The sequence below is a fragment of the Thamnophis elegans genome, chromosome 8 (assembly GCF_009769535.1).
Source record: "Thamnophis elegans isolate rThaEle1 chromosome 8, rThaEle1.pri, whole genome shotgun sequence".
In the NCBI taxonomy this organism is placed as follows: domain Eukaryota; kingdom Metazoa; phylum Chordata; class Lepidosauria; order Squamata; family Colubridae; genus Thamnophis; species Thamnophis elegans.
This window is the reverse complement of record NC_045548.1, coordinates 11,175,913-11,195,828: the sequence shown is the minus strand read 5'-3', so window position 1 is coordinate 11,195,828 and position 19,916 is coordinate 11,175,913. Positions and strand designations below refer to the sequence as shown.

The window sequence follows — 19,916 nt, the reverse complement described above, 5'->3', positions numbered from 1 at the left end:
CTCCTATCATAAAATATTCATTTCTGTTCATTAAATACCTCCCTCGCCATCTCAAACAAGACTTTGAGGATTTGTTCGGAGCTGCAGAAAGAAAAGTGAAATAATTGGATATAGGAAAGCAAACATCTTTGGGCAGTGTTCCTCCTTTTTGCTATGGAATATAAAAATAAAACAATCCCAAATCAAAACAATAGAATAGTGAAGAGCTATCACACAAGAGAGCGTTGTGTTGTTATTAATAATAAAGAGCTGAAGAACGTATTCAGAGACGGACATTTGTCTTCCCCAGACAACGAGGTTATATAATGCAAATTTTTATAGCAGTCAATGGAAAACAGATGTTTACTGTCAGATCATATTTGTTGCGATAGGAAATAAAGGCACAGCTCTTCCCAACAAAGCCATTTATCTCCCAAAGATCTCTCATTACAATACCATTAAGACTTGATCTCAGAAAGAAAAAAAAGACAGCTAATGACAGGTCAGGAAGAAGCTGAAGGCAATAAATAGGGACAAGGATTTAAGCACAACGAAACATTTTGTGATTTGTGATTTGTGATTTTATTAATATTTGTAGGCCGCCCTTTTCCCTGAGGGGACTCAGGGCGGCTCACATAAAATCGGGAAGGGGAATACAGACATTAAGATAAGACATATAATAAAATAGTAGACAACATACATTCATCATTCGGGAGGGGAACTATCCTTGTCCCCAGGCCTGACGGGCGAGCCAGTTCTTCAAGGCTGTGCGGAAGGCCTGGACGGTGGCGAGGGTGCGAATCTCTACGGGGAGCTCGTTCCAAAGGGTCGGGGCTACTACTGAGAAGGCCCTCCTCCTTGTAGTTGCCAGCCGACACTGGCTGGCCGATGGTATACGGAGGAGGCCTAATCTATGTGATCTTATTGGTCGCAGGGATGTAATTGGCAGAAGGCGGTCTCTCAAGTATCCAGATCCACTGCCATGTAGGGCTTTATGGGTGACTAATAGCACCTTGAAGCGCATCCGGAGATCGACAGGTAGCCAGCGCAGCTCGCGGAGGATAGGTGTTATGCGGGTGAACCGAGGTGCACCCACAATCACTCGCGCGGCTGCATTCTGTACTAGCTGAAGTCGCCGGATGCTCTTCAAGGGCAGCCCCATGTAGAGCACGTTGCAGTATTCCAGCCTAGAGGTCACAAGGGCCCGGGTGACTGTTGTGAGAGCCTCCCGATTCAGGTAGGGTCGCAACTGGCGCACCAGGCGAACCTGGGCAAATGCCCCCCTGGTCACAGCCATTAAATGGTGGTCAAACGATAGCTGTGAATCCAGGAGGACTCCCAAGTTGCGAACCCTCTCTGAGGGGTGTAAAATTTGACCCCCCAGCCTGAGTGATGGAATATTGGTCGAATCTCTGGGAGGGAAACACAACAGCCACTCGGTCTTTTCTGGGTTGAGCACGAGCTTGTTAACCCTCATCCAGTCCATAACAGCTTCGAGGCCGCGGTTCATCACGTCTGCCGCTTCATTGAGTTGGCACGGGGCGGACAGATACAGTTGAGTATCGTCCGCATATTGATGGTATCTAATCCCGTGCCTGCGAATGATCTCACCCAGCGGTTTCATGTAGATGTTAAATAGTAGGGGGGATAAGACCGAGCCCTGAGGCACCCCATAAGTTAGGGGCCTAGGGGACGATCTCTGCCCCCCCACTAACACCGACTGCGACCTGTCCGAGAGGTAGGAGGAGAACCACCGCAACACGGCGCCTCCCACTCCCACCTCCCGCAGTCGTCGCAGAAGGATACCATGGTCGATGGTATCGAAAGCCGCTGAGAGGTCGAGGAGAACCAGGATGGAGGAATGTCCTCCATCTCTGGCCCTCCAGAGATCATCGGTCAATGCGACCAAAGCGGTTTCTGTGCTGTAACCGGGTCTGAAGCCTGACTGGAAGGGGTCTAGATAGTTTGCTTCCTCCAAGGACCGCTGGAGCTGGAAGGCCACCACCTTCTCAACAACCTTCCCCAAAAAGGGGAGGTTGGAGACTGGACGATAATTATTAAGGATAGCTGGATCCAAAGATGGCTTCTTCAGGAGGGGTCTCACCACCGCCGCTTTCAGTGCGGCGGGGAAGTTCCCCTCCCGAAGTGAGGCGGTGACAACCGCCTGGATCCAGCCTCGTGTCACCTCACTGCAGTTAAAAACTAACCATGAGGGACACGGATCCAGTACACAGGTGGAGGTACTTACAGCCCTCATGGCCTTGTCCACATCCCCGGGGGTAACGTCTTGAAACTCAACCCAGAGTTGTTCAAATTGATCCTCCTGTGCCTCGGCTGGAGCTGCAGGGGTGGAGTCCAAGTCCGACCGAAACCGAGCAATTTTGTCCGCTAAGAATTGGGCATACTCTTCGGCTCTGCCCTGCAAGGGTTCCCCCGCTTCCCTTTTGTTCAGTAGGGAGCGGGTTATCCTAAACAGGGCGGCCGGGCGGGACTCAGCGGACGCAACCAAGGTGGCTATATGGGATCTTTTTGCAGCCCTAAGTGCCCTGGTGTATTCCTTGGTGCAGGTGGTTACCATTGCTCGGTTCGCTTCGGACTTATCGGACCTCCAACGGTGCTCTAGGCATCTCCTCCGGCGCTTCATCTCCCGGAGTTCCTCGGTGAACCAAGGAGGTCTCCGGGATCCGCCGCCTCGGAGGGGCCGCAGTGGCGCAATCCGGTCGAGGGTCTCCGATGCTGCCGAGTGCCACGCAGCAACCAGAGTCTCCACCGGACTGTGGGCGAAAGTGTCAGGAATAACCCCAAGCTCTGTCTGGAACCTTGACGGTTCCATAAGACGCCTGGGGCGGAACCACCTGGTCGGTTCCTCCTCCCTACAGTGGGGGTTTGGTCTCCGAAAGTCGAGCCTCAGTAGGAACAGAAGTAAATATATAACTAAATTAAAATGGTATTTCCTTGTTACCCTATCCTCTAAGCCCAGGACAAAGGATTCAGGATTCAGGATTCAGGAGTTTATTTGTATGCCGCCCTTTTCCCTGGGGGGACTCAGGGCGGCTCACATCCAAAAGGGAAAGGGGAAACAAATTTTTACATATACGACAACACATGATTAAAAGAAAACACAACATTCATACCATTCGGGAGGGTACAATCTTAGCCCCAGGCCTGGCGGGATAGCCAGGTTCTAATGGCTGTGCGGAAGGTCTGGAGAGTGGTGAGGGTACGAATCTCCGCGGGGAGATCGTTCCATAGGGTCGGAGCTGCCACCGAGAAGGCTCTCCTCCGTGTGGCTTTTCAATGTCTCAAGCTTCTCTCTTAAATCTGCACTGAAAGAGTTACTTGCACATTTAGAGGTCTCTGTCCCACAACCCTTGTTAATGTGCATTTCTCCAGTCCTTGAATCAGCAAAAAAACACACACAAAAAGAGGGGAGGAAATCCCAACGTAATCTTCACTGCTCCAACTGACAAACACAAATCTTACTTGCTAACAAGGCATGTGAATGGTTCTGTTTTCAACTTTTACTGCACGACAATTTAAGGGAAATGATGGGTAAACTTCCCAAACTTCAATTGCTTTCTCACTCCAACACCACAAGCCGACAAGAAAAGAAAAAAAAAAAACACCATCAGCAATTGAAGTCTGGGGCAGGTCTGAGCAGAATGGTTAAGTCAGTGTTTTTCAAGCTAAGCAAGTTTAAGATATGTGGTCTTCAACTCCCAGGGTTCTCCAGCCATCATGTTGAGAAACAGTGAGTTAGGTACCCGGGATGGAAACTACAGCCACGTTTCAAGTTGCCTGTGCAAGAAAGATGTCACAGCAAAAGTGTTTCATGACGTAATTAACCCTTGGGTCTATTGGTCTCCTAAAAAAAACAGTCACTCTACCTCCAAAAATAGTCCATCTGATAGGTTGGTGGGGCAAAGAACAATTGTAAAACTGGAGAAAATTAACCCAGTACATTGAAAAAGTTTCTCACGCTTCACCCTGGGTCTGTCTTCTTACCTCTGCCCCTTTCCTTTTATCAGATGAACTAATTTTGGACAGAATTTTACCAATCTTCCAGTGAAGTTACTTTACTTTCAGGAGTAGCCTGAATAATAGGTCACAGGCTGTGAGGGCATGGCTAACAGAGTCTGGGAAAATGGGAAACAGGACTTTCCACAAGAAACACCACAGCAAGGGCAGGGGAAAGCGTGAGAAACAAACACAGAGTAATTCTGGCTTAATTATGGTGGGTATAACCTAAGCAGGAGAATTGCTTTCACAGGCTTTCAAGATCCTGTTATATTACCTTACTAGCAATACACATCTTTTCAGAAACCTAACTGCTTCTCATTTGCTTCCCCCCCCCCCTAGAAAGGGAAACTGGCTAAACCCCTGCTAATTTAATATCCTCTAGCACTGAGGGTGTTATCTAGTTTGGTAATGAAATGTCTGCAAGGAAACACCCAAGCTCAGAGAGCACCAGGGACCCTCACAGTTAATCCCAACTTCCCAATGTTCCAAAGACACTAGGGGGAATGAGTAGTTCCAGAAAGCAGCATCTTGGGGTATTCTGTGGAGAATGTAAAATGTATGTGCGAGGTGGTGCAGTGGTTAAATGCAGCACTGCAGGCTACTTCAGCTGACTGCAGTTCTGCAGTTCGGCTGTTCAAATCTCACCGGCTCAGGGTTGACTCAGCCTTCCATTCTTCCGAGGTGGGTAAAATGAGGAGCCGGATTGTTGTTGGGGGCAATATGCTGACTCTGTAAACCGCTTAGAGAGGGCTGAAAGCCCTATGAAGCGGTATATAAGTCTAACTGCTATTGCTATGTGTGTAAGGAGAGAGAGGAGACTTGGAGGTCTTCTAGTCCAACCCCCCACTCAGGCAGGAAATCCTATACCATTTCAAACAAATATCTGTCCAATCTCTTTTTAATGCACCAGTGTTGGAGCATTCACAACTTCTGGAGACAAGCTGTTCCACTGATTAATTGTTCTAAGTATCAGGAAAGTTCTTCTTAGTTCTAGATTCTCTCCTTGATGAGTTTCCATCCATTGCTCCTTGTCCTGCTTTCAGTTGCTTTGGAGAATAGCTTGACTCCCTCTTCTTTGGGGCAGCCCCTGAGATATTGGAACACTTCTATCCTGTCACCCCTAGTATGTAAAATGGAATGGTCACATTTATTTATCTATCTATTTTTATCCTGCCTTTATTGTTTTCACAGATACCTCAAGGCAGCAAACGTATACAACACACCTTCCTTTTATTTTCCCTACAATAACAATCCTGTGAGATAAGTTGCGTGAGAGAGAGTGAGTTGCCCACAGTCTCCCACCCCACGTTCATGGCTAAGGTTCCACCACAAAACCGCAGAGGACAAAATCGCGCTCGACGAAAGCACGCATTTGACGTCATCACAGCGCGACGAAAACATCGCGCTGTGATCGAAAAATGTAAAAATAAAGCGAAAACCTTACCCTAACCCCCCCAAACCTAACCCTAAACCTAACCCTTAACCTAACCCTAAATCTAACCCTAAACGTAACCCTTAACCTAACGCTAAACCTAACGCTAACCCTTAACCTAACGCTAAACGTAACCCTAACGCTCTAAACCTAACCCTAACCCTTAACCTAACCCTAACCCTAACCCTAACCCTTACCTTTATGTGAATCGGCTTGCTTTAATTTTAATTTTTTTTGTCGCGCTGTGATGACGTCAAATGCGCGCTTTCGTCGAGCGCGATTTTGTCCTCCGCGGTTTTGACGGGTCACGCATGGCTAAGATAGAACTAGAAATCAAGAGTCTCCTGTTTTTTAGCCTGGTGCCTTAACCAAAATGATGTTCTCTCTACCTGCAAACAAGAGCAGTATAAAGTATAGCTACACAAAAGCCCTTGTTGGCTGAAGTAATGGAAAACCTGTACAGGTAGTCCTCGACTTACAATCGTTCGCTTACTGATCATTCAAATTTACAACGGTGCTGAAAAAATGACTCATTACCATTATTCCCACTTACGACTGTTGCAGCATCCCCATGGTCATGTGATTTACATTTGGATGCTTGAGAACTGACTCACATTTATAACAGTTGCAGTGTCCCGGGGTCAACAGTTGCAGTGTCCCTTTTGCGACCTTCTGACAAGGAAAGACAATGGGGAAACCAGTGGCGTGCAGTCAGGGGAGGCAGAGCCTCACCACTGTCATCATGAAAAGAAAATAAAAATGTAAAAGGAAAAAGGCTGAGCTAGTTGCTGCCAGAGTCACCATGGATGACTCTGCTTAGTGCTTAACTGTTTAAAAAAGCCTCTAAAAAGCGCCCTCTAAAGATAGTAAGTTGGAGAGGGGCGGAAGAAAAAGGTGTATGGAGAGCGGAAGTGGTATATTGGGTTTCTATTTGAGTTTGAGTTTGAGTTTTATTTTATTTATATTTCTGGGGGTATTGAGATATCCATTGTTTTGAATTTGTTTCAGTTAGTCACAGCCTTTCAATTATTTTGGCTTTTTTTCCAGGCATGCCAATAATAAAAATAATTGCATTTTAGTGCCACAACATACACAAAAATCTTATATATTACCTTGGCTGTACAGTTCTTTTGGATTATTATAAACTGCCAGGAGTCCCTGACAGATTTGGTAGTATACTTATACAGTATGATTAATAAATTGATAAGTCAAAATTTCAGCATAGTTATACCACATATTTATTTGAATTCACAAATGAAATCTTACATGGTATGACAAAAAGCAATTATATTGGCAGCGTATGAATATGAGGTAAGAAAGAACTTTGTATTGTTTAATAGCCTACCATTGTCTGGGTTCACTAAACAACCTATACCCAAACCAAACAAATTATAACACTATTTAGCATAAAGCTGGAAAAAATTAAGCAAAACTCATCCTTTGTTTTTCTACTTTTCTGCAAACAAATAAACAAAAATAAGTTCTTGTTGTAATAAATAAATAAATAAATAAATAAATAAATAAATAAATAAATAAATAAATAAATAAATAAATAAATAAACGCCCTCTACAGGAGAAGGCAGGAGAATGATATGCTTCATCTAGTCTGACTTTAGGCGTTTTATGATCACTCGAGCAGAGTTAAGCAAGGGTTAAAAGCCGAAAAATTCCTGACGTAGATGAGGCATGTCATTCTCCTGCCTCCTCCTGTAGAGGGCGCTTTTTAGAGGCTTTTTTAAACAGTTAAGCAGTCATCCACGGTGAGGCAGCAACTAGCTCAGCCTGACCTCAGCTCTTGCCTTTTTCCTTTTACATTTTTTTTCCTTTTCATGATGGCAGGCAAGAACAGAGTTGAAATCCTCTCTGAAACAGCTGAAAAAGGTACGTGTGGGTTGGAGGGAGGGAGAGGAATTCAAACTTCATCCTCCTGGTGCGGGGCTTTGGGCAAAAGCTGGAGGGAAGTGCTCTCCCTCCCCAAGTGTAGTTTGATTACAGGCAGAGCCATGTTGTCTTTTCAAACCTGTAATCAGTGAAGCTGGGCTGGATCCTTCCGGGGCTGGGGGAAAGTGTGCATGCTCCAGTATGGCTCTTTGACTGGCTTCCTGCCTCCTCCTATGGTCTCCCTGACTCCTTCCAATCCGTGTGTGTGTGTGTGTGTGTGTGTGTGTGCGTGTGTGTGTGTGTTTGAGAGGGGGGAGGGAGAGAGGGAGGAAGGAGGGGAAGGGAGAAGAAAAAAGAAAAAGAAGTGATTCACTTAAGAAATGTAGCAAGGAAAGTGGTAAAATGGAGCAAAACTCACTTAACAAATTTCTCACTTAGCAACATAAAGTTTGGGCTCAATTGTGGTTCTAAGTTGAGGATTGCCGGATTCCAGCAGCAGTGCTGGAAACTGGAAATGCTGGTCTTCTGCGCCGGCCAGCCTGTACTACCAATTTGGGGCAAAACTCACAACACACATCTGGAAAAAAAACAGTGTTTTTCCCCAGTTTAAAATGACCTTTTGTTCAGGGAAATACTATATTAAGTTGGTTATATTCGTTCTAATTAGGAAGTAGTTGTTTCATTGCCTTCAATTTCCTTTTGTGATGGCAACAATTGTTACCTAATGACTTCAGGTCAAATATTTTGTTTTCACAAATATTATTTTATGTTTCCTTTGGGCTACAGAACTCTTGAAAAAGGAAACACATATCCAAAACAAGTCAGGCAATGAACAACATTTGGCTTAAGCACCATAAAGACATTTTCCCTGCTTGTCCCTGTTAAATATTCAAAACCTGACTTTGGTAGTGAAATACTATTTGTTATACTTCAGGCAGCAAAATGTGCTGAATGATATCTACCTGGCAACCTATGGGAGGGAGATTTCTGTAAGATTTCCATCTTTCAATTTCAGCATCCATCAGAGTTGCATTATAAATTATCGTGATTTTTCCACAGCAGCATTAGTTTTGCAGTGTATCTACTATTTCTGGTTTTACTCAATACAACAGAGACGTACGGAGCAACTGTAATTTGAAGATAGATTTCTTTTTAGAAACATTATGAAATATTGGCAAGGCTAGATTCAGTTTCTGGATGAAGCGTTGTTGTTTTCTTTAAGTGCTTACTATTTTACAATAAAGACAGGTAGCTATTGTTGCTATCTTTAAGTCAACACTTTTATATGTGTCACTGAAATGACGACAAAAGCGATCCATTCCTAATTGTCATTCCACATCTTTGGCGTGGTGCAAGTGACTTCTGTGTGATGTAGGAAGTTATCACCCAGCCCTCTCCCAGAAAAATGAAATATCCTAGGAAATATTGAAAAGGCAGAATATTTCTCTGGATGTGAAAAGGAAGAAACATGTTTTAAAAGACAGAATAGCTGCCTGCAGCTTCCTGCCCATCCCCCTTTGTCAATGAGCCATTAAAGCCTGAGCTAGTCCACTTTACATAATAAAGAGTTCTCCCCTTCAGCTTCAGGGGGATGGGATTAAGGCATGATAATATTGTCCCTTTACCCAACTCGCCACATGGCATCTGAGAACTCAACCAAACCTGGATTCAAAACGCAGCCTAGAGAGTTGCCCCTGCATGGGCCCATGGGAGTCTGACAACCAATCAGAATACAAGCTCAAGATCAAAGGCCAGGGAGGACATAAAACCAGGAACTCAGCTTCTCTCCCTTCCCTTCTCTTTTTCTCCACCAACATTGAAGCATGTGATCACCTTTTCTGTTCAGGGCTCAAGCCATGTGGTCTTGTCCACCATTAAAACCATCTTTCCAAGCAGCCTCCATGTCTCCAGTGTCTTTTTCCCCACTTGGAGCTAAACCCAGAAGGACATTTCTTCCAACAGTGGCAAAGAAACGTATACAAGGAAGAGAAACGAAAAAGTTCCTAAATGAATGTTCAAATGATTTGCACACTTGTTAGAAAAGCAGCAACAGCAGCTTTGTGCTTGAAATACAAACAGCTGTGCGATAGCTTTGTAGCAGTTCTTCATAAAATATAATGGACACCACTACCATTCGGGATCTACATCAGGGAATTTAGATGTCCATTAAGCGTTATGCTATTGATTGGGCATATCTCTTCATTTTATGTATTAGTATTTAGTAATTGATTGCCCATAGTTGCCAACTGTTACATACTTCAATCAATATAATAATTGGATTCATATGTTGCTGTAAGGCTGGTTTCTCCAAAGTGATATGTTGCTATGCTAACGTTCTCCCTTGATACTTGCCATGCTCCTTGTCCCATCTGGCTTTTTACCTTTTAAAAAATAAAGATTATTTTCAAACAGAGAGCTACAAAGTCCCAGTCTCCTTCATTTCCAAAAATGCACCCCATATGTTTTTATGGAAAATAGAAATAATGTGCACTTGTGGCCCTGTTCTTCCCCCCCTCCCCATATATAAAATTGATCAGAAAAAGGATAGAGATATGCAGTTGTCATTCTATAAGAGATGATGCTAGAGGAGAAGGCAGGCGGCATCCTGATAAATTCACTCATTTTCAGCTTAGCGTATTTTGTGAACTCAGTTATTGTGGTTTATAAACTTTGGTTTTAGAGATTAGTACAATGTGTGAACCAAGCCAATCTGGGGTCTTCTACAAATAATGACGAAGCCAATTATTGTTTACCACAATATGTAAACAAGATCATTTATCATCCTGGTTTTTCTTCTTCTGCAGGTTTCTTAGGTTATTTGAATAAAAAGGTAAAGGTTCCCCTCGCACATATGTGCTAGACACTCCCGACTCCAGGGGGCGGTGCTCATCTCCGTTTCACAGCCAAAGAGCCAGCACTGTCTGAAGATGTCTCCGTGGTCATGTGGCCAGCATGACTAAATGCCAAAAGTGCACAGAATGCTGTTACCTTCCCACCAGAGGTGGGTTCCTACCAGTTCGCACCAGTTCGGTAGAACCGGTTCGTCAAATCTACTGAACCGGTTAGAAGAGGTTCCACCAGTGGACCCGGAAAGCAGGCCACACCTACAGAAGAGGTTCCAAAAAATTTTGAAACCCACCACTGCTTCCCATCAAAGGTGGTTCCTATTTTTCTACTTGCATTTTTACATGGTTTCGAACAGCTAGGTTGGCAGAAGCTGGGACAAGTAACGGGAGCTCGCTCCGTTACGCGACGCTAGGGATTCAAACTGCCAAACTGCAGACCTTTCTGATCGATAAGCTCAGTGTCTTAGACACTGAGCCACCACGTCCCTTCGGGTTATTTGAATAGTTCAACCTTAACTTTTCTACTGCTTCACACTGATCCACCTATCTATTCTTTCAGTACAACTTCCCAAACAAAGTTGTATGCAGATGAGTTGAAGGCAACAAGATCTTATTCATATGAGAATAAGCTCCCCTATTCTATACTTATAGCTGCCACTTCTTTGCCCACTGCTCAACCAAGGCAGCGCCAAAGTAAATGCTCAAGAGAGCCATTACAAAGACACTTCATCCTTTCCTAGCACTGCCAACAAATCTTTTAAAAATGTACTCAAAAATAAAGGTAGAGGAAACAATCAGGCTTGTCTTTTAAATGTCACCCATCATTCACTTGCTGTCTCATTTCCCCTCCATACAATTATCCCCCCTCTACTTCTAATTCCTATTATTTCCCTCAAATTTAAAAGAAAATGAACAGGGCTCAGGAGGAGCCTTAATCACCCGGCTGTGTTCTATGAAAAGAACAGGATAAGCAAACTAAACAGGAGTTATGTCACTATTTTTAGACACTGAGTACTATTCAAATCTTGCTTCAGTTGCCATGGAAGTGTTCCAAAGGCTTATTATAGTTGCTTTTGAACAGAACTTATTCCAAGAAAACCTATGTAACCAATTAATGCTATTTCAGGTTTCAGGTAAACGGATATGGAGGGGAAAGTGTTTTTCTGCTCTAGTGGATAATGTAGGCCCTGGAATGATACTCAAAACAATGTTATTCTTGTTGACCAACTTGCTCCAGGATACCAAATGGGACTCGCAAATGGACTACTTCAAATGGACTACTTCCAATTCACTCCTAACAATACTTTGGAGTGCACATATTAGAACTTCTTGTAGTTCTCTGCAGATAACAAATTACTTCAGACAAGGAGGGATTTTAAAAGCTTCGCTTTTAAAGACCGAGTGGCTTCTGATGTTCCCTCCCAAAGATTGTCCAACTGTTCCATCTCTCAGGCTGGGGGGCGAAATTATATGCCCCTCAGAGAGGGCTCGCAATTTGGGAGTCCTCCTGGACCCACAGCTGATTCTAGAACACCATCTGTCGGCTGTGACCAGGGGGACCTTTGCCCAGGTTCACCTGGTGCACCAATTGCGACCCTACCTGGATCGGGAGGCCCTTCAGACAGTCACTCACGCCCTTGTGACCTCAAGACTGGATTATTGTAATGCGCTCTACATGGGGCTGCCCTTGAAGAGTGTTCGAAGACTCCAATTAGTCCAGAATGCAGCCGTGTGAGCGATTGTGGGTGCACCAAGGTACACCCACGTTACACCTATCCTCCGCGAGCTGCACTGGCTACCTATTAGTCTCCGAATCCGCTTCAAGGTGCTGGTCGCTACCTATAAAGCCCTACATGGCATCGGACCTGGGTACCTGAGAGACCGCCTCCTGCCGATTACCTCTCTCAGACCAATTAAATCGCACAGGTTGGGTCTCCTCCGGATTCCATCTGCCAGCCAATGTCGGCTGGCGACTCCCCGGGGGAGAGCCTTCTCTGTTGCAGCTCCGGCCCTCTGGAACGAGCTCCCTGTTGAGATCCGGATCCTTACTACCCTCCCGGCCTTCCGCAAAGCCACCAAGTCCTGGCTGTTCCAGCAGGCTGGGGGGAGCTGAGAAGCATCTACCTCCACGGAAATTGTGAATGTTGGTTTTGTTTTTAATATGTTGTCTTTGTCTTGATCCCCCCCTTTCCCTTGTCTTTTGTGAGCCGCCCAGAGTCCTCCGGGAGTGGGCGGCATACAAGACAAATAAATAAATAAATAAATAAATAAATAAATAAATAAATAAATAAATAAATAAATAAATAAATTATCAAGTGGAAATCTGGGGTTTTAAGACCACACCATAAAGTCGCACTGCCTACTTTTCCATAGCAATTTGTATTTATCATTTGGGCACTGAATAGTGCCCGTTTAGTGGAATATGCAGACATGACTTTTCAAAAAAAGTTACCATTAAAGGACCGTAAGGATAATAACCATAGAACCAGATTGGAATCTACAACTGTTTTGACCGCTTCCATCATTCCTAGTCATTTACAGTCTTGGATTATTCTTTCTGGAGTTACCTAGCAAGTATGTTAAAATGGTTTATACCCTCGATGGCGAACCTATGGCATGTGTGCCCGAAATGGCACATGGACCCATGTTGTCTGGCATGCATGGTGTTGCTCGTTCCTCTTCCAGGTTTCTGGCACCCATGCGCACACAACGATCACCTGGCATGCGGCAGTGCTGGAAACTGGAAGAGCTGGTTTTCTGTGCCGGCCAGCTCATACATGCATATGCACCAATAACCAGAAGGCTAGCTGGCTGGTGCGCATGCACGCGCCAAAAACCGGTAGTTCATTTTCCAGCACACACATGCCACCTGGGCAACTCCCCTTCCAGGTTGCGGCTACGATGAGTGTATACGTGCTCCCTTTTAGGCACTCGGTGCCAAAAAGGTTCACCATCACTGGTTTATACTATCTCAGTAATAGAGCTACCATTAAAGTACACCTTCATGTACAAAAAATCCTCCGTCCAGTAATGAATGCCGAGACAAGCTTAACTGGAATGTATTTTAATTAATAGCAAGACACCAAAACCTCAGTGGCTGAAAGCCAAGCAGAACAAACAGATAAGGACCTTGGCAGCAACTCCGACAAACTCAGGCAGCAATAAACACAGATAAGGCTTGGCAGCAATCCAGCCTGCCAAGCTCCCAGTACTGTCCTCTGACATTCAATCCTGCGTTGACTTCTGCAAAGAGGGTCGTGTGCACAAGTAGCTTTTTATAGTCTGGAGAAGAGCCTAATGACCACCAGCTGAGTACAATCACCTCCTGTAATTGCGTAATTGTTCCTGATGCCTAGTAGCTCTTCGATGGCGTGCATGAGTGTATACGTGCTCCCTTTTAGGCACTCGGTGCCAAAAAGATTCACCATCACTGGTTTATACTATCTCAGTAATAGAGCTACCATTAAAGTACATCTTCATGTACAAAAAATCCTCCGTCCAGTAATGAATGCCGAGACAAGCTTAACTGGAATGTATTTTAATTAATAGCAAGACACCAAAACCTCAATGGCTGAAAGCCAAGCAGAACAAACAGATAAGGACCTTGGCAGCAACTCCAACAAACTCAGGCAGCAATAAACACAGATAAGGCTTGGCAGCAATCCAGCCTGCCAAGCTCACAGTACTCTCCTCCGACATTCACTCCTGCGTTGACTTCTGCAAAGAGGGCCATGTGCACAAGTAGCTTTTTATAGTCTGGAGAGGAGCCTAATGACCACCAGCTGAGTACAATCACCTCCTGTAATTGCGTAATTGTTCCTGATGCCTAGTAGCTCTTCGAGGGCGTGCATCCAGGAACAACTCACTACTGGTCTCCGGCTCACTCTCCCTTGTCTCCTCCCCACTGGTCCAAGGCTCAGGTGCTTCTTGGTGGCCAACCAGCCTCTCTGCACCCTGCTCGGAGTCGGAACCCTATCCAGGGTCCTCCACCTCCTCCAGAGCCAACTCAGAGGGCCCCTCGCTGTCGGAATCTGGTGGCAGCTCCAACGGCACCTGCTGGGCCACAACAAAACCTTTCATAGAGCTCTTATTTTTCTTAGTTCTAATGCAAGTCAGCAGACTGGGCCTCTTTTTGTTGATCTCTAGGCTGTTTTAATCTAAATGTTTTAAAGTAAGAATTGGTTTTACTATCTAAACCAAGAAATACTACTGAATTTATAAGCTTGCACCTTATTAGTCCAGTGACCAAATAGCATAAACTTGTAACTACATGAATTGGCATACAATGGATCCATGCTTGGATAAGTTCCAGATGACAAGCCCCTGAGTATTGAAAAGGAGAACAGTTTGAGGCCATCTTTTAAAGATAGGTCAAGACCTCTAGGCAAGTGGAACTAAATTTGGGGAGTACCATGTATATATCCACTCCAAATATTTTTATATGACAGGGCTCCATGGAGAACTTCGGGTCCTTAGCATGAAATTTTGAAATGAGGTATAACTGAGGACCCTGACAAGAAATTATCTTGAAAGTCCTGCTAATTATTCTAACAAGCCCTTTTCCGATCTTGACAATCTTATACCAAGAGTACCAGGACAAGAGGAGTATCCTTGCCTCTCTGCACCCTAGAATGCCTCCTTCCCCAATGGGTTGCCTGTGACATGCGTTATAATGTGTAACACATCTCTCTATCTCTAGCTAGCTACCTAATACATGATCAGGATGATATATCCATTCAGTTGTGTCAAACTCTTGGAAATTGTATGGGCCGTGTCTCTCCATGTCTTGCATTATTTCTTTGAGTTGTTCTATGCTCTGGCTAGTGTCAGCTTTGATGATGATATAATATATAAACCTGTTTAACAAATAACATACAGTCTCTCCGAGCAAGTATGATCAAAGGCCATCAACGCAACATGTTCGGCGGACAACAGATAAAGCTGGTCTTCAGAATAGAAAACATTTAGAAATATAATCAGAGCGGCATAAGAAGTAATAGTAGTAGCAAATAGTAGCAAACAGTAACATACCCATACGGTTTATTCATTAAGAGAGATAAAAGCTCTTTACTAAAGTTTTGATCCAGCATAGATCATTTGCTGCTTTTAAGAGCATCTATTTTGAATGGAAAGATTACTCGTCACTATAATATATCAGTGAAGATCACAAATACATAAGGACCAAAAACCCATAACAAACTTCAGTGCTTCCCCTCATGCATGATCCATTAAATATCTTCCTCATTGTTTAATCATTCAGTATTTAAGGTTGCATACTAAAGAAAACATTAATGGCCCATTAGATGTATACCCTCAAGTGCCCTCTTGCCTGGCTAACTGAAATGAAGTTTAGATTTCAGGAGTTTTACCAACAATAATCTTGGAACACTCTTCTATGATTTTCATGCATACTTTAGCACTGCATTTTCTCTACATTCAAAATGTCGAAAGCTTATTACTATTTCAGGTCTATGTGAATAACGTTAGAACTTTGATCTAAGAAGACAAAGCAACTTTATCCCTTAACAGATTTGCTAACTGAGCAATTCAATATGGGCAGTGTAATGTATCCCTTGAAACTGAACATGTGCAATGTAACCCCTTGAAAATTCAACTTGAAAATCATGCAAATTCTATGTAAATGTGGAGGTCTTTTATTTGTATAATTTTGGGCTAGATTTAGTACTTTTAAAAAAAAAACAATTTTTTATGTCAAGAAAACTGTTTGATCAGGTGGTTAAAAGTGGCTGATGGAAAAAATTTATCTTCAGACTTGCAAGATGATAAACCAGATTAAAAAAACATGACTAAGTGAGCTATATCTGCTTTTATTGTAAGGCTACATTAACAGAATCTTGGGAGTCTGAAGATATAAGCTTCCTTCCAGCACTTTTAATCCCCTGATCAATTCGGCTAAGTCTTTCCTAAATTTCTTCCTCTGACCACTAATCTATTGGAGGCTCCTCCCTCTCTCATCTGGGCAGCATTTCTTCCCTTCGTCCCCCAAGGTTATCCACACATTTCATTGCAACGCCTTCCAAGGGAAGATATAGCTCAAGCTCCATTATTTCATCAAACCTTTTAATGAGCCATATTAACATTTAATGTCTAAACCGCTCCTAACCTTTTAACCAACTGATAATCCTTACACATTTTTAATCCTATTATATATCAACTTAATTTAAAATTTGCAATTTTTGCCATCTGGCCAGTTATCCTGAGAAAACTCTCTTTGCAATGACAAATATACAAGTAATTCACATAGTGACAAGGGGCATGATAAGAAGCATGACATGAATGTTCCACGAAGAGGTTTAATATAAGTTGGCCATGTGAATTTTTTTTTCTATCCTGAGCTTTTATCAAAAAGAACTGCATAGTTGGGTATGCATAACATTTCAGACATCCAATGAACTGCAATTGGACATATACAAGCACCATTTTCACCATAAAAATATATATATTATGCTTCTCAAGCGACATGTAAGATTTCTATCATTTGTGTTTTACAATTCTGATTGCCATAGTACATCTTCCAGAATCTATTGCTAACAAAGAACTAGGGACATTCAAATTGAGAATGTTCTTGTTGCAAGCAAGCAAGCAATTCTGAGACTCTCTGGATGCCAAGTAAACATTTCCCCAGGAAAGGGAAAACAAGTGAAAAACCATCTGCTTGTTTCTAGTTTCTCCTGTGAAGTGGGCTTCCTGCCAAGCAGTCATTAGAGTAATTAAGGGGGAAAACAATCTAATATATTCATTATGTAAATGAATGACGAAGATTAAAAGGCAATGAGAGAGGAACTAAATATAAATACCTCTGTTTCTTGCAGCATCCCATGGCCTAAGCAGACCATATCTGGACAAGTGATGGGAGAACCACACCCTTCACGGATGGCAATTTGCATGTATTGTTTTAGACACTATAACAAGAAGAAGAAATATATAAGTCATAAATCATACATAAATTATAATATGCAAGTATTATATTCCAATGGATGGAAACTAATCAAGGAGAGAAGCAACCTAGAACTAAGGAGAAATGTCCCAATGGTGAAAACAATCAACCTATAGAATGGCTTGCCTTCAATACTTGTGGGTGGCCCATCACTGCAGGCTTTCAAGAATAGACTGAAATCATATAGACTCTCCTGCTCATGCAGGGAGTTGGACCAGATGACTTCCAAGGTCCCTTCCAACTCTTTTTATGTCCTATGTTCTAAGATATAAACATACAATGGCATAAGGCACCTCCACTAGCAATAGCAGTAGCAGTTAGACTTATATACCGCTTCATAGGGCTTTCAGCCCTCTCTAAGCGGTTTACAGAGTCAGCATATCGCCCCCAACAACAATCCGGGTCCTCATTTTACCCACCTCGGAAGGATGGAAGGCTGAGTCAACCCTGAGCCAGTGAGATTTGAACAGCCGAACAGCAGAACTGCAGTCGGCTGAAGTAGCCTGCAGTGCTGCATTTAACCACTGCGCCACCTCGGCTCTAGCTATTGGAGCTGACTCATCTTTTTCAGCTCCATTGTAAATTTGAACTCTTTCTCTCTGTGTTGCTATGGGAGGATTGGTAGACTTTTTGATTAATAGTATAAAGAGTTAGACTTTAGAGGAGTAGGCTTTAGCCTTTATATCTATTGGTTGCCATGTAATGGCGAATTCCATCTGCCAGTCAGTGCCGACTGGCGACTACGCGGAGGAGAGCCTTCTCAGTAGCAGCTCCGACCCTTTGGAACGATCTCCCCGTGGAGATTCGTACCCTCACCACCGTCCAGACCTTCCGCACAGCCCTCAAGATCTGGCTATCCCATCAGGCCTGGGGATAAGATCCTAATCCGCCCCGCCCGAATGCTGAATGAATGTTGTGTTTTACTGTTTTATTTTATTTTATTCACATATTTTATGTTTTGTCTTGCACTCCCTCCCACGAATTGTAAGCCGCCCTGAGTCCCCTCAGGGAAAAGGGCAGCCTATAAATGCCAAATAAATGAAATTAAAAATGAAATGAAAATAATGGTTATGCAAATGCATACAGTCAAGTTATAGCTAATAGATAAGCACTGTGTAGCTGACAAACGTAAATTTCAGAAAGCAACTATGTTGTTGAGATTGGGTGGGAGTTCTAGACCAGTGGTCTCCAACCTTGGCAAAGCTGGCTGAGGAATTCTGGGAGTTGAAGTCCACAGTTCTTAAAGTTGCCAAGGTTGGAAACCACTGCTCTAGATTATCCTAATAACATTATATGAGGAGAGGAAATGAGAACCCAGGAACTGGAAAACATCCACTGATAAGGCAATTCTCACTACCCAAGAGCCAAATCGTTTCAGTTATACTTTCAATTCAATTCAATTACATGTATTAATCTAGGCACAGATTAGTTATTTAGAGTTTTGCATAATCTAGATCAGGGCTTTCAAATTTGGCAACTTTAAGATTTACGGACTTCAATGCCCAAAATTCCCCAGCCAGCTACTATAGATCACCTGTTGCTGGACCTACTCTGTGGAACATGACCCTGGAGATTCAGGTGGCCTGGAGAAAGAAATATTTTCCTAGTTTTCATTTCTGATATTTTTCTTCCAATGGGGTGGATATAATTTGCATAAGTTGATGTATGGATATATTTAGCAGTATAAAAACATTATTTAGTAATAACTCTGAAGCAAACACATGAAGATCTATTCAGGGGTTCTCAGTCTTGGCAACTTTAAGACATGTGGACTTAAATTCCCAGAATTCCCCACCCAGCATTAACTTTGGGGAAATTGCCAAGATTGGGAAGACTGGTCTATAACCTTGATAAGAAAAGCATTCCTCATATTTTATTTACCCTTTCGATAAGTTTACTTTAAAAAATCATTCACATGTGTTAATGCTAATTTGTTAATATATTCATGTCAAGGAAGTGCCATGCTTGCAATTTTCAATTAAAGTTAGATAAGTTCACTGAATAAGGGTTCTGAATCCCCAGAAGTAAATGAACTGAATTCTAATTTTTTAAAGCTTTTTATGGTGAGCATTTAAACACTCTCTTGCAATATAATTATGACTACCAGAGATATAAATGTAGGTTGAAGTTTAAGATGAGCTGGGAAACATGAACTGGGAAATTGATATCCCACAAATCCATCTCTCTTTTGTGGAAATTACAGCTAATCCATAGTATTAAGTACATATTCAATGTTAAGTATTTTGTATTACATAAAGCCCTACAATAGGTGGTATGAAATGTTATTTACTTATTTTGTCATATTTAAGAACTGCCAATCTCCCTCACATAAGGTGTTCTGATCTTATAAACTCACTATAAACTCCTTCATCAAATATCACAAATGGTACCATTTAAAAGACTTCTATACATTATATTCCCCCACAGAAATGCTACTGGAAACTAGGATTTTAATCTTCTGGAGCAAAAGGTACACCTCAGGGACTGCCCACATTTCCAGAATTTCATAGGAAATTTAAGTAGCATCTCTAGCACAAAGTATGTTTTTCTGATAAATACTAAATAATCAGTGTCTCTTGGCAGCCCAGCCAAGGTGGCGCAGTGGTTAAATGCAGCACTGCAGGCTACTGCTAGATCAGCAGCTCAGCGGTTCAAATCTCACCGGCTCAGGGTTGACTCAGCCTTCCATCCTTCCGAGGTGGGTAAAATGAGGACCCAGATTGTTGGGGGCAATATGCTGACTCTCTGTAAACCGCTTAGAGAGGGCTGAAAGCCCTATGAAGCGGTATATAAGTCTACT

The 19,916-nt window shown here is 43.0% G+C and overlaps 1 protein-coding gene across 5 annotated transcripts in view; it reads right to left on the bottom strand.

Annotated features, from left to right (window-relative positions):
- The window catches only part of RNF144B (ring finger protein 144B), a 72,088-nt gene that overhangs the window by 12,270 nt on the left and 39,902 nt on the right, over window positions 1-19,916 (bottom strand). For all 5 annotated transcript variants that reach the window (XM_032222976.1, XM_032222975.1, XM_032222979.1 and 2 more), the window contains one exon: window positions 16,977-17,081. In XM_032222976.1, coding sequence (XP_032078867.1) covers window positions 16,977-17,081 — 105 coding nt within the window. The remainder of the gene's footprint in view (window positions 1-16,976; window positions 17,082-19,916) is intronic.